The 15,674-nt window shown below is 36.2% G+C and overlaps 2 protein-coding genes across 2 annotated transcripts in view; one reads left to right on the forward strand and one right to left on the reverse strand.

Annotated features, from left to right (window-relative positions):
- The window catches only part of LOC111508115 (uncharacterized), a 211,982-nt gene that overhangs the window by 166,443 nt on the left and 29,865 nt on the right, over window positions 1-15,674 (reverse strand). The window lies entirely within an intron of this gene.
- LOC141484911 (uncharacterized) lies at window positions 4,535-5,737 on the forward strand. The gene is made up of 2 exons (XM_074180608.1): window positions 4,535-4,846; window positions 4,910-5,737. Exons 1-2 carry the CDS (start codon window positions 4,692-4,694, stop codon window positions 5,613-5,615), a joined length of 861 nt encoding a protein of 286 aa, XP_074036709.1. The 5' UTR covers window positions 4,535-4,691; the 3' UTR covers window positions 5,616-5,737.

Genomic DNA, 15,674 nt, shown 5'->3' on the forward strand with positions numbered 1-15,674 from the left:
TTATATTCTACAAACACAAGACCTGAAGGAAACCAAATCATTTAATTCACAGAATAGAACAGTTGATCAATCTACTGATTTGAATTCCTTATTTGATGGATTTCGAAATGGGATTATCGCTCAAACTACAGAATTCCAGGAACGTGATTCAGGTAAACATTTCTACCAAGTTTTAATTGGATGGATTAGTAATATTGTTCTGTATTTAAGGTTGGACTTGTGAAAAAATCATGTTTCTGGAGTTGAACATTAATAAATACAGCCCGCTCAGTGGATGTTCATATGTGAAGCTGCCTGAATGTATCGAGCGTAGGAAGGCCGTGGTTAATGTCCGTAATGAAGATCAGCATTGTTTTGCATGGGCTATCACTTCAGCACTACATCCTGCAATCGATAGAACATCAGAAGTTTCATCGTATCCACATTTCAGTACAGTCATAGATGTAACAGGTATGAATTTTCCGGTAAAGTTGAAAGATATTGTGAAATTTGAAGACAAGAATGATATTTCAGTTAATGTGTACGGTTTAGAAAGTAAATTCGAGAAGGGTAAAATAATGTATGAAATAATTGGACCATTACGTTACTCTCAGAGAAGACTTAGAAGACATGTCAATTTGTTACTTATCACAGATGATTTCGGTAATAATCATTATTGTTGGATTAAAGATCTTTCAAGATTAGTTTCAAGCCAATTATCGGCTCATGAACATAAGAAATATTTTTGTGATGGCTGTTTATTATATTTTTCTAATGAACAATTACTATTACGTCATAAGATAAATGATTGTAATCACTTGAGTACTACAACACCATCAACCAATTTCAAAGTCAATAAATATGGGAAAACGGTACCTGAAAATATACTAACTTTTGAAAACTTTGAGAAACAAATGAAGGTACCATTTGTAGTGTATGCCGATTTTGAATCAGTACTGAAGCCGATTCAAACCACTAAACCAAATCCTGAATACTCGTATTCGATCAAGACATTCAAACATGAGCCTTATTCATTTGCTTATTTGATTAAATGTTCATACAATGATGATTTATCAAAATTTGTTTCGTATAGGGGTGTGGATGCAGCCCAGAAATTCGTTAGCAAAATCGAAGATGATTTGAAAAATATTTATGAAAATCATCTCAGATTTCCTATTCCTATGGATGTACAAACTCCTGAGGAAGAGGAACAGTTTGCTTCTGCCACAAATTGTGGCATTTGTTCCAAACAATTTAATGATGGCGAAGTCAAAGTGAGGGATCATTGTCACCTCACAGGAAAAAAAAGGTCCCCTGCTGCTCATTCATCTTGTAATTTGAATTTTAAATTGCCAAATTTCATTCCTATAATTTTTCACAATCTCAGTGGATATGATTGTCATTTATTCATAAAGGAATTGTATAAAAACAAAGATAAAGTGGATGTCATCCCACAAACTAATGAGAAATATATATCTTTCACAAAACATCTCTTTACACACTCCTATACGGATAAAGATGGTAGGGTGAAGAAGAATTATTTGAAAATGAGATTCATTGATAGTTTCAGATTCATGCCTAGTTCTTTGGAGAATTTAGGTGCAAATTTAACATCTGATCAGTGTATCGAGATGCGCAAACATTTCCCACAAATTGAAAATTTCAATTTGATGAGAAAGAAAGGTGTATTTCCCTATAGTTTTGTTGATGACATCGAAAAACTGAATCATCCAAGACTTCCAACCAAAAATCAATTTTATGATAAACTCAATTGTGAACATGTATCAGATAATGATTATGGGAGAGCTCAACTTGTTTGGAATTTATTCGAATGTCAGGATTTGGGTGAATACTCTGATTTATATTTAAAGTCAGATGTGTTACTATTATGTGACATTTTTGAAAACTTTAGAAATATATCTGTTGATAAATATAAATTGGATCCGGCACAATACTTCACTGCACCCGGATTATCGTGGGATGCCATGTTGAAATATACTAATATTGAATTGGAATTACTAACTGATATTGATATGGTTCACTTCTTTCAAAAAGGTATTCGTGGTGGAATAAGTCAATGTAGTGAAAGGAAACATAAAGCAAACAATAAATTTTTACCGGATTATAATCCAAATGAACCATCTTCATTCATTTCATATTTGGATGCAACAAATCTATATGGTCACAGCATGTCGCAACCATTACCAACAGGTGAATTTTCATGGTTAGCACCTCATGAAATTCTCAATCTTGATATAATGAATGTGGATATTGATAGTCCTTATGGATATGTATTGGAAGTGGATATACATTATCCCCAAGAACTTCATGATAAACATTCCGATTTACCATTCTTAGTTGAACGTTTGATACCTCCATATGCAAAATCGAAAGTTCCCAAATTAATTCCAAATTTAAACGACAAAAGAAAATATATTGTTCACTATAGAAACTTACAGCAAGCTGTCAATCATGGTTTGATAGTGATGAACACACATAGAGTATTGAGGTTTAAGCAATCATGTTGGATGAAGCCTTATATAGATTTGAATACTGAAATGCGTAATAGGTCTAATAACAAATCTGAAAAAGATTTCTACAAACTAATGAATAATGCAGTCTATGGAAAAACAATGGAAAACGTAGACAATAGAATTGATGTTAGACTCATTACACATTGGGAAAATATAAAAAGAACTATAGGTGCTAGTTGTCTCATATCTCGACCAAATTTTAAAAAATGCTCTATTTTTACAGAAAATTTTGTTGCCATTCAATTGGCTAGAGTAAAAGTTCATTATGATAAACCACTATATTTAGGATTTTCCATTCTAGAATTATCTAAAACAGTTATGTATGATTTTTTCTATGGATGTATCAAACAACAGTTTGGAGAAGATGCGTCCTTACTCTACACTGATACCGACTCCCTTATTCTCAAAGTAAATACAGACAATTTCTATGAATTTATCAAAAATAATATAAATAAGTTCGATACATCTAATTATAAAATAGGAAACCAATTCAATATTCCAGTGACAAAGTCAGTTCTGGGTAATTTCAAAGATGAATTCCCAAATGATCCAATAATCAGCTTTTACGGTACAGGTGCTAAAGCGTATTACGTGAAATCTGTTGATGGTGAACTGAAGAAGGCCAAAGGTGTGAAACGATCTGTTATAAAGAATGAATTGACATGTGAAGACTATGAAAAAATCATTGAAGAGGGAGGTATGATATTCAGGAAGATGAACTCGTTCAGAAGCGTATTGCATGATATTTACACTGAATTGAAAAATAAAGTCGCTTTATCGTATCATGACGACAAGAGATTCATCATTCCGAATACCACTCGAACTCTTCCATGGGGTCATAGCGATATAGAATTTTATCGAAATGATCCTAATGATAACATTCGTTGGGTGTCTGAAATCGTTCATTCTTTTTCTCAAGAGAGCGCCTTAGACCAACTAATCAATTTGTTGACTGTAGAGATGAATAATTGAATTATAATTCGAAGTATTATTGCTTATTCCTTCAAACCGGAACATTCTTATTTGTGATTATTTGTGATTATTGTATTATGTATTGTATATGTATCACTTTTACCAAGTTACTTAGATGAATAAAAAATGATAAAAATATTATTTGTTTCATTTCTATTTTCCTAACCAATTACTGTAAAGTATATAACATAATGTAAATGAAAGAAATATCAGTTTGAAAAGAATCATCGTAGAGTGCACAATGTCTAAAACAATCGATAAGTTTGGTAGAAAAAGAAAATTGGGTGGTAATGTCATTCGAGGTCCTCCCGGGATTGGTTTTAAATTAACAAAAGATGGTCATTATGACATGCAAAGAAAAATATTGAAAAATATAAGCGAACCAATTGACAAGAGTGATTGTGTAACTGTATCATATCTTGAGGGGGAAATTAACGGAACAAAGGAGGTTATACTTCTAGCCCTACAAGCTGCAATACAATCCACAATAGGTAATATTGCTCGCGATGCCCGTCAAGCATTTGACGATAAAATTGCAGAGGCTCGGATAACTTTCACTCGTAAATTTGACAAACTTACAAATGATGTGGACATAAAAATGTCTGACATAACAGCGTCTACAAATAAAAAATTTGATGCTATGTCAAACATAACAGGGACTACAATGAAAAAGTATGATGTACTAGAAGAGAGAGTTGAAGTTTTGGAGAAAAGCCATAAAGTCAGGCCATCAGGTGGACTGGGATATCCAGGATTGGACATTGATCCAAATGTTAGAATAATAGAACCAAAACCAAAACCAACAGATGACGTATTAATTGAACCAACATGGTGAATTTACTCCCGCGTTAGGTTAGATTAGATTAATACATACTGTAGGTTAGGGTCATAGGTGTTAGGTTAGGTTAGGTTTCACGGCGCGCGAAGCGCGCGGGTGGGGGTGGGGGGCGGCGGGGCCGCGCGTAGCGCGGCCCCGCCGCCCCCCACCCCCCACCCCCCCCCCTCCTCCCCCCGGGGTGGTGGGTGGGGGGCCACCGCGCCGGCGCGGTGGCCCCATTACGCTCGCGCCGGCGCGCGAAGCGCGCCGGCGCGAGCGTAGCGAATTGGGGCGTAAGCCGCGCGGAGCGCGGCCCTCTTTCTTCCCACCATTGCTCACCCCGCCCACTTCCTACCATTTCTCGCCCCACCATATTCCAACCATTGCGCATGCACGCCCCCACCTCATTCCCTCCACTCCCAATGATGTTGATACCCCGAGGAGCACGTTCTTCTACATTCAGTACGACAACTCCAGTCATCCAGAGCAGTCCAGCCATACTCAACCAGAAGCAGAGTACTATACGACGAGGAGCTAAGTTTGAGTAAGTAAACAATGTACTTTAATTTTTTACATCTACTAACTTTGTATTATTTTACATTTTCAGAATGGCATCCAACACTCAGGAATTAAATAACGCTGTGGCATCCATCATGCCTATGACAGAGCAGGAGAAGGCATCCACTTCACGAGTTAGGTGCAGATCCACCAGCCCTGACTTATTCGAGGAGGAGGAGGAAGTCAGGCCTGTAAAGAAGGTTTGCCAACGACCTGCAGCGAAGGTTGGTCCTATTTCTAAGTACCGAGCTACTTGCAATAGGACTAATCCTTATGCAGGTAGTTGGTCGACCGCTCCAAACAGCTTAAGGCCCTCCACACCACCCGCAGCAGTAGTGGAACAACCTAGGGCGCCTTCTCCGGAGGAGCCACCAGTTGTATTGTCCCCATCGGAGGAGGCTCCCATCGTATTCACTCCGTCGGTGGTGCCGCTTTCGCCGATGCTGGCAACACCGGTGACGAATCCTGAAGTGTTAGTGCCACAAGTGCGACAGCCTATCGGAGAGGTTAGTGAAATGTTGGACAGTTTTCTACAGAGATGTAAGGAAGCAGAACATGCTTCTCGAGCTAGTGAGGCCGCGTTGGTTAAAAGGAAGCGCGAAATGGCTGAAATTGTTAACCGACGGAGGGAAGCAGAAAAAGTAATAGCCGAACTAGATCGGAAGTATGCATCTCTGGAGAAAAAGTGTGAAGCAGATACCTCTTCGATAGAGACTTATAAAAAGTTAGTGACTTTTATAAAAACTTTCCCATAGATTAAGTGTAAGTGTAGTAAGATTAGTTTTAGGTTAGTTAGGAATATTTAATTAAGATAGTTTTAAGTTTATGTTTGTAATTTTAGGAAATAAAAATAAAATAAAAAAAAAGAAGTGAAATTAAGGGTGTACATTGTTTTGGCTTGGTACACATTGAACAATGCGATGGTTGGAGCATTTTTCTTCACTTCGTCTCATTATTATTTCCTTTTTTTATTTCAATTACAAGTTCTTCTATGCAAATACCTCACATCAATTTTTGTGTTCTCTAATCTATTGTAAATAATCTCTTGGGAAGAAAATATGTTTCATAATGAAATCAATAAGTATATTTCATATAATTCATATAGTATTTTCAATTTTCTCTTTCATGGAATATAGCTCATGTCATTTTTGAAATTCATTCCCACTTAATCCCCTCTCCTCCCCACTCCTCCCCCACTCCCTTTCAAAAGTATAAAAGTAGGAATTATCTGTTGGAATATTCAGTTGATCAGCCACCTTCAACATGGAACCTGATTCAACTACTGAGCCGTACAGTGACCCAGCGCATCAACATCCTTACTGGGCTTCTATCCATGAAGGTTTCGTTACCTCCACGACTGCACCTCACTCGATGAATTATGATGACATAATTTATGATGATCGGATACAAGTGCTTCACGTTACTGGAACCGATCAAGCGGACCTGTCTGATGGGGATTATCCAGATCCCTATGATTGGCGGAATGATTACGAATGGGATACACAGTCCGGAAACACAGACGACGACGACAGCGATGACGATGATGACGGTGACGCTGACAATGAGTCCGATGATAGTCCTCCACCATCCCCTATCCTGATTGATGAAGTCCTGAATTCAGACGATGATATGTAATCGTTTCCTCATTTCTCCCATCCTTTCTATTCCTTTCCTTTCCTTCCACGGAGTACACACTTTTTGGTTGGTGTACACGAGGCACTGCGAGGTTGGGGCAGTGTCTTTTTCCCTCTCCCTTATTAGTTTTTTTTTATAATAATCACTCAGAGTTTCTAATAATAATAATCACTTAGAATTTCAAGAAAATTGTCATTCTTATTGCTTTCGAATTTCAAACACTGAATTGTTCTACATTTACACTTCACCCCCTCCTTTTTTTTCCATTAAATAAAGCATCAATCCCAGTTCTATATCATTCTTCCACAATGTCGAGTGCTGATTCCACCACCGAACCGATGAGTGTACCAGAGTGTTCTATGACGAGTACAGGCCCCATCCAGGTACATAGAATAGATTCAACGTTCGATCATTTCAGTACAAATTTTGCACAAATGCTGCAACGTATCTATGATCTACCTGATGATTTCCCGGCACGTATGGAAGAAGGTATGCAAGAGGAAGTAGAGGCAGAGTTAGAGATGGATGTCAATGAGTTAGACGATCTAGAGGATAACGAGCTAGATAATTATGCTAATGATGATGCCATTAGTATATCGTCTGATTCAGATGATTATGAGGATGACATCATCAGTATATCATCAGATACAGATGATGATACAATCATCATTGTTTCTGATGATGATGAGGAGCGTTAGTCCATACCATTGCATGGATTAATAAAAAAAACAGCCCTTTTCAGGGCTACAATTGAAGACTGAAACAATAAAAAAATAGCTCTTTTCAGAGCTATCATTATACTTTCAAACAGAAACAGGTTCATACCATTGTTAACATTATAGTCTCAAACAAAATGTATGTATGTAAAAGTATTCATCATTATATGCATACAATGATTGACAAAATGCCAACTTCAACTTTCATTTAAAGTAGTACTCATCATATGCATAGATATTCAATGACTATCAAATTCCAAATATCGACTTTTCAGTCAAAGTAGTAATTTATTTGTCATATAATGTATAGATATTCAAAGACTAACAAATTACTTAGACTTTTATTAGTCAAAGTATTCATTTGTCATATAATCTATGAATACTAATACAACTAACTACTGTTTGTGAGAATAATGTAGCCCTGAAAAGGGCTGTTGTTTTTTTGACCAGTAGGTCCACGGTTATTGTGCCACAGGTTGGACATTATTACATATAATACATGTAGATACTCGGGTGAAGTTTGTTAGTGGCCTCTCGCAAGCTTCACACCAATTCTGTCCCATTTCCATAATTGAGACAGTGTTGTGGGTGTTGACATGGGCATACCACCCTCCATTATTGTTTCTATGCGAATAAAACCGAAAGCAGCACCAACATAGTTTTTTGTTCTCTCCATCTATTGTGCTGATCAATACGTATGCATCCATTGCACAATACAAATCCAAGGGATCTTCCAGTGTCTCACTGACATTGAGCGTTCGCATACCGATCCTCAAAGCACCATCGCCTTCAGTTGTGTCAGCTTCTATCCCTTCATCATCTCCTTCTTCATCCATGACCCTCTCAAACTCCATCACGTCATCATCTTCGTCGCTTTGGTTGGCCTCGTTTTCAACTTCGTCTATCTCATCTTCATCGACTCCAACATCTTCTGCTTCAACTATCACTTCCTCTAGCGGAACATTGACATCCTCATCATCTGATTCGTCTATCCAATTGTTTTCATCAACAGCAGATATTCTATTTAATGCAGCATTTATTTTTGCAGAATTCATCTTGTTGTTGTTTGCTCACAGTTGTAGAGAGTGAATGAATGAACTCTAGGTTTGCAAGTCGACTTATATAGGAGGTGATGCGACTCCCACTTGACTCGTTTAGAGTGGAATAGTAGGAGAAGTTATCCCACTATACTTTCACATGATGTTGATTTGTATAAATAGAGATCGTAGGTGTAGGAGAGAGCATTCAGAGTTTCTGTAAGTCATCTCTTAATATTTCTAATCGAATTAGTAAAATGCCGTTTCCAAAAGAGTGGAATGAAAAACCAAAAGTGTGTGTCTACCCAATGATGATTGCAGGGGCTATTGTGTGCTACTTTTGTCAAATAAGTAGACCTAAGGATTCAATCAATCCATGTACTGGTATGTGTAGTGATTGCGTGTTGCGGATTCAACTATCGCCTCCTTCTCATCCACCGAAGCGAACAAAATCGGATTATCATCAACAACAGTTACAGTGTCTGAAGTGTTCCGAACCTATAATATTTAACAATATAGGTATCTGTAGAAATATTTGCGGTACCTGTGCTGCCGTTCCAACTCCACTGCAACGTTGTTTGCGTTGTGATACATATTCCATGAATTGTTGGAATCATGTATGCAATGCATGTAGAAGTACTTGGGATCTGTGTGAGAAGGTTGGTCAACTCTACCCCAATAGGAGAATCCATTTTTTTCAATGTTGGTGTTTGACGCACGAGCAACAACTATTGAGGAATAGAGTCAAAGAACGTTCCACATCCACAGAGACATATTAACATTTTTCATTTTATATTTTTTATTATCGTTATTGTCCTCTATTATTAATAAATATATATATATATATATATATATATATATATATATATATATATATATATATATATATATTTTGAATTTATTTGTATTATTTTCTAACATTTAAAAATACATGCATGCAACACAAAGTTTTCCTCTTAAATGACAAAGATTGTTACATGCGTGAATAGTTCAGTGAGAGAGCGCATGTGCCAGTTGATGAAAGAGCGCATGCGCTAGTTTATTTTCTTCTATAAATGGTGAGGTCTCAGTAACATCATCACCTTTCCTATCCACATTCTATTGCTATCACATATCATTCCTCAGACCTTAATAATCATGAGCTCTATGCCGCTATTGATTGCTGAAGATGGTTCACCACTTGTTGATATCGATCAGACTGATTTTGAAAATATTCCAGTATTACATTTATCGAGTCAAGATTCGATAAATGATTTTGATATTAACGACTTCGTTAACTTTGCAGATGTGCCAGAACCAAATGAGCAAATTATTATTGAAAATCCGATCGTTTCGCAATTATCATCACTCAAACACTCTTCATCTACCCTTCCTCTTGGTGTTGATAAGAAATCTAGAACAATCAAGAGGAAGGTTACTAAGGCATCTTCATCGATTGTCACTGACTTTAAAGAAAAGAAAGAATCCAAAAGTGTTGTGCGACAGAAAAAACCCGCAACGAAAAGTGACAGATCGAAGAGGAAGCCAAAAGGTACTCCTAAAGAAATGAAGAGTGATTTGAAAGCTGAACCGCTATCTTCTTTCAGTCCCCTCCATCGGTTTGGGGAAATGAAAAGGAAAGCAAAATACCGTCTTGTAAAGGCACAGATGACTATTGCTGAACTTGAAAAGAGTGAGCGAGCTATTAATGCTAATAATGAAACTCTTGAAGCATTAGATGCCAAGATTGCATTAGCGAAGGTTGAATTGGCTAGAATGTCTAAAGATGCTGATGAACTCCGTTCAAAAATAGGTAAAGATAAGCAATTCCATCAACGTTCGAGAATGCAAGCTCAGGCTGAGCTTGAGGAGTCGACTAAGCTTTATGAGACGGCATTATCAGTGAGAGATAATTGGCAAAAAGAGTTGGATACTGCATTTCAAAGTGACGGCGATCAGTTTTGGGAATGATAATGTGTTTTCAATATCGTGAGTTGAAAAATATAAGCGGGAATGGAGTATACAATTAATTTGGTTTGGTATACACAGAACATTGCGAATGGCTGGGGCAATGTTTACCGCTGCAATATTTTTCAATTCACATACTTATAATTGAAATGAAAACAATAATGAACTTTAATATTACTTTATTCATAAAAGTCACTATTAGATACATTTAAACCATATTTGATTCATCAATCCAAGAATTTTGTTCGCTAGGAAGACCTAACCACTTTACATATACTTTATTTTTTCTTCTCTTCAACACCTTCTCAATCAGATATACGTCAGGATTCTCGGTTCGTAATAACTCTTCTTCGTAAAAACATCCTCTAATCGGCTGTTCATTCATATCTTCAAGATTATAAGTCGTTGGGATGGTTTTATTAATTTTAACAATCTTGAATAGCTCCGTGGTAAAATTCGCAGTGTAAGACTTTTCAAAAATATTTTTGTATTTACTTATACGTACAATATCATTCAATTGGAATTTGGGTTTACTTTGTCTTCCTCCAATTCCATTGATACCCTTGAATTTCAATTTTGTTGTTGAATCAACATTGATGGGTGCCATACCTATTGTACGATGAACTTTATTATTATATCTACTAGTTATAATTGGAAGAATATCAAGCCATTTGTGGTGACCTCTCATCGAAAATTCCTTGTAGAGCCATGCCTTTATTGTACGAATCACTCTTTCTGCTATAGCTGCCTTCTTTGTGCTGAATGTTGAATAATGATTGATATTATATTCTCGCATGAGAGATGAGAAGCTTCTATTAAAAAATTCTTTCCCTTGATCGCTTTGTATATGTTTAGGGGAAAATTTGGCTTTCTTCAGTACACATTTCATTGCATTAGTTATTGTACTACCTGTTTTATCTTTAACTGGCACAGTCCATAGATATTTTGAGTAACAATCAATTACTATAAGTATATATCGGTATCCTTCATTACTTTTTGCATAAGGTTGTAGTTCAGCTAGATCTATTTGCCATAGATCTGCAAAACCTTTGATGGTAGTTATTCTTCTACGAAAATTACGTCTTGCAGGTCTGTGTAATTCATTAACAACTTGTCGTTTGATATCACTTACTTCATTAGTCATTCTATTTCAATATGATTAAAGAGAAAAAAAGTGATAATGTTACTGCATTGAATGATGATGTGACAGTGATCATTACTTGTGGATATATATTAATATATTATACCTTCTTCACGTAATTCTTCAATTATTGAAATTATTTCATTATCATGTCCGGTATGTCCAGCTGACTTTGATGCTACCAATAGTCGTAGGCGAGCAACTAACTCTTTCGGTGAATTCCAGTACACATAATTCGCAGGTTTAGAATTATATGTTTTCTCCATTTTCACTCGTTTGAGTGCTCCACCAATTTTACTTCTACTCCTAATTGGATATTGTCGTGAGTCTAATAGTGGTTTGATGACTTCACGAAATTTTTTAGAATTTGTATTTTTAAAACCATTCTTCAGATGATATTGTTTATATGGAGCATTCGTTATTTTCAATATTTTGGAATATACTTGACGAGTTTCTTCATTATCAACATCTTGTGGATTCTTCAAAAAGATCATATCATATAATTCTGGACTACCTGCGCATTCATATTTTTTCACTTTATTAGCATCCCAAAATGAAATGTTTCCATCTTTGAAATGTACCACTAGACTTCCCATTTTCAGCTTTTGTGTAATTGGATCCATACGTACGCCAAATGTTCCATCATATGCTGGATTTCTAGATTTTACATTATTCAAATGTTTCATCAAAACATCTTCACCACTTTCATTCATAACAGGTGAGATGTCAGGATCCGAGGAATCGATGTGGGACGATGATGGTGTTTCGAATAGAGTTGTTCTCATATCGTCTTGAAGTGTGCTCGTGTCACTATTCACAGATGATACACCATCAAAAGATTGTTTTCTTCTTATTGGAGTACTCATGGGATAATTTGAAGTAGATTGAACAGATCCACGATTTGGTGATAACACTGCTGATTTAGAAGTAGCGTTTGATGATAAAACATTCAATGGTTTCATTATGGGCTCATACAATCTTTCAAGTGTCGAACGATTTTCAATATTATCATTCTTGATAGAGTTGAATTTCTGTCTGACAGCTTCTGTTGTCTCTACTAGTTGACGTTTCAAATTCATTTCATTGTTTTTATGTTCAGAATCGTTTTTTGTATTCATAATGCCCTTTTTAAATTATAGCTCAATTCGTTGATGAAGTGACCTCTACAATATTCAGTGATCGAATAAGTTTCAAAAACAAGATCATGGGTATATAAAACTATCGAATCCTTTGCGATATCTACCTTCATCTATTTTTCTATCCTTATCAATTACTAGAAATCCATATTGATCCTCCCAGCATTTAACACACATCAATTGGAATTGTTTGAATGTTACATCGGGTGAAACATGATCTGAATAAATGTGATGTAAATTCGTCTCATCTTGTTTGAACATTATAATGAAATTGGTATTGTCACGCACTAACTGTTTGGGTACCCGTGAATATGTCTGTGCTAGATAAAAACAATCAACATCCTTATGACGTCCCATACAGAAATATGATCTAATAATATCTTGCTTTTCACATATCACATCATCGAAAATGAAAACAGAATTAGGCTTAGCGTCGGAGGGTTCCACTATTTCTGCATTATTGCTGAATGTATAAAAACCTAATCCTTTTATAGGTTCCAAAACACTTCGCAAGTACTGATATTTAGGTTGATTGAGTGACTTCGAATAGAGATACACATTTCTAAATCTCAATCCTTGTGGATGTGTTAATAGTGATATCATTGCATTCGTCTTTCCACAATTTGAAGGTCCTATAATGAGTCCTCGAACTGATGATGGAAGTAGTGGACCATGTCTGAATACTCTTTGTCCATTCAATCCACACCCAAATTTCTCATCTAGATTATCTACAGCAAACTTTTCTTTCTGTTTTACAATGCGCATCGTGCCGTGGTTGGAGACTATATAAATGTTATTAGCTTATTCATTTCAATGTGTACCATCAAACGATACGGACGTATTGAAAGTGATCGTAAAATTAAAAGAGGTTGTGGTTTTGTTAATGATTTAATAAACAAACTTCCTTTCGAATTACATCTACCTGGAGGATATCAATACTGTGGACCGGGTACAAAATTGAAACAACGTTTAGCTCGTAACGATCCTGGAATCAATAAATTAGATATTGAATGCAAAAAACACGATATTCAATATTCTAAGCATCCATCTGATCTTGCAGCAAGACATTTAGCCGACAAAGAACTTGAATACAGCGCTTGGGATAGGGTTAAATCAAAGGACGCGAGTATTGGGGAAAGAGCAGCTGCATTACTTGTCACCAACATTATGAAAGCGAAAAGACATATGGGCATGGGTTGTAGTACCAATAAGAAAAAATGTAAGAGGAAACAATCGAAGAAAAATAATATTAAAAAAGTTGCATTTGGTGCTGGGATAGTCCATAAAGTGCGAAATGTATTGAAGAAAGCTGGTGGGAATCAATTTGTGACGAATAATAGCAAAAAAGCTATCACTGTGGCATTGCAGGCGGCACGTAAATACCTTAAAGCTGCCGGTGGAAAGAAGAAAATCCGCACACCACGCATAATTCCTGTTCCCAAGATCGGTGGACTTTTACCATTGATACCAATTTTTGCTGGACTATCCGCACTAGGAAGTTTGGCGGGAGCCGCTGCTGGTATTACCAAGGCCGTGAATTCGGCAAAAGCCAGCAGAGCGGCTTTAATGAAAGCCAATCGTCACAATAAAACCATGGAGGCTGTAGCATTAGGCAAACACGGAAGTGGAATATATCTCAAACCATACCGTAAAGGTTTAGGACTATATTTAAAACCATACAAAGCCACAAACAAAACAAAAAACTGATTGAACCCCTACCTCAGAGGCCTCTTACTGATCTCGATCTCAGTTATTATGCACAAAAAATGAAAATTCCACATTTTCGTGGTGTTTTTATGCGTGATAGATTACCATCTTCAGGTCCAAAACAAAACGAGACAGCTATTGTTAATTTAGATGGAATAAGTGGACCAGGAACACATTGGGTGGCATATAAAAAATGTGGGAAAGAAGTCACATATTTCGATAGTTTTGGAGATCTACCCCCACCATTGGAATTGACTCGATTCTTTCGAAAATGTTCGAATGTAAAAATCAAATATAACTATGATCGACAACAGAAATTTAATACAGTTCTCTGTGGTCACTTGTGCTTGCAGTTTCTCTCTAAATAATTTTCCAAATAAAAATGGATTCAACACCAAAACTGGATCGGGAGGCTATCAAGGGAATGGGGTTTTCACTTAGAATGTTTTCAAAATATGGTACCTTGAAAAAAATGGATAAAGTGATGCTTGCAAATATGCCTAAGGAAGTGATACTTGCATGTGTTGCACATGAGATTGCATATGTTTGGGAAAAGTTGCCTAAGCATCTGCAAGATGACATCGATATAATGAAACATAGATATTGTTATGAGCACCACCACGATCAAAATTCAGATTCGGATGTTAATGATGGTCCTATACCTCGAAAATCAATGTGTTGTATTTGTAATATAGAGGATGTGAATATTGGTATCAATAAAAATGATACTTATTACAATACAACACCTTCCAAAAAGTGTAAATTGTCTCAAATGTGCTGTTGCTGTGTACAATAATAAATTGAAATGTGTTTCAAAATATTCATCAGTCATGTCACGAAAGTTCGAGCTACAAGCTGTCGGGACAAGTGTCTTGAGTGCGGATTTTTTTCCACCAATTGAATTGGATAGGAACAGTCGTTATGGATTAGGACTTTTGGGATTCTATGGATGCAATACAATCAATAATATAACTGAAGCTAATAACTTAGTTAGTTTTAGAATCAGTAATGACAACTCATCGATATCCCAAAAGTTGACAATTGAAATTCCATGTGGTGCTTACGAAATAGAAGAGATCAATGCCGTCATACAGAAACATATCATGTTCAGATTGTTTCATGATAAAAAACCAAATGATGTCGTTGCAGATGATATTTTCTATCTACACGCCAATAATAATACATTCAAATGTGAAATGCGATCCAAATATGAAATTGATCTGACACATCCAAATTCTATAGCAGAAATGATGGGGTTCGCTCATGGAATATTTCCACCAAATCAGATACATGAATCATCATTACCAATAAACATTACAACTGTGAGACTTATCCGCTTAGATTGCAATATAATATCTGGTTCATATATAAATGGTGAAGAATCTCACATTCTTTTCTCATTCGATATTGATGTTGAACCTGGCTACAATCTTACTAAAGAACCACATAGTATTATATATATGCCTGTCAGTCCAGAAGATCGTCAATTGATTCA

This window comes from Leptinotarsa decemlineata, unplaced genomic scaffold (assembly GCF_025532065.1).
Source record: "Leptinotarsa decemlineata unplaced genomic scaffold, Ldec_3_MD MMD2_tig00026299_RagTag_RagTag, whole genome shotgun sequence".
Taxonomy (NCBI): Eukaryota; Metazoa; Arthropoda; class Insecta; order Coleoptera; family Chrysomelidae; genus Leptinotarsa; species Leptinotarsa decemlineata.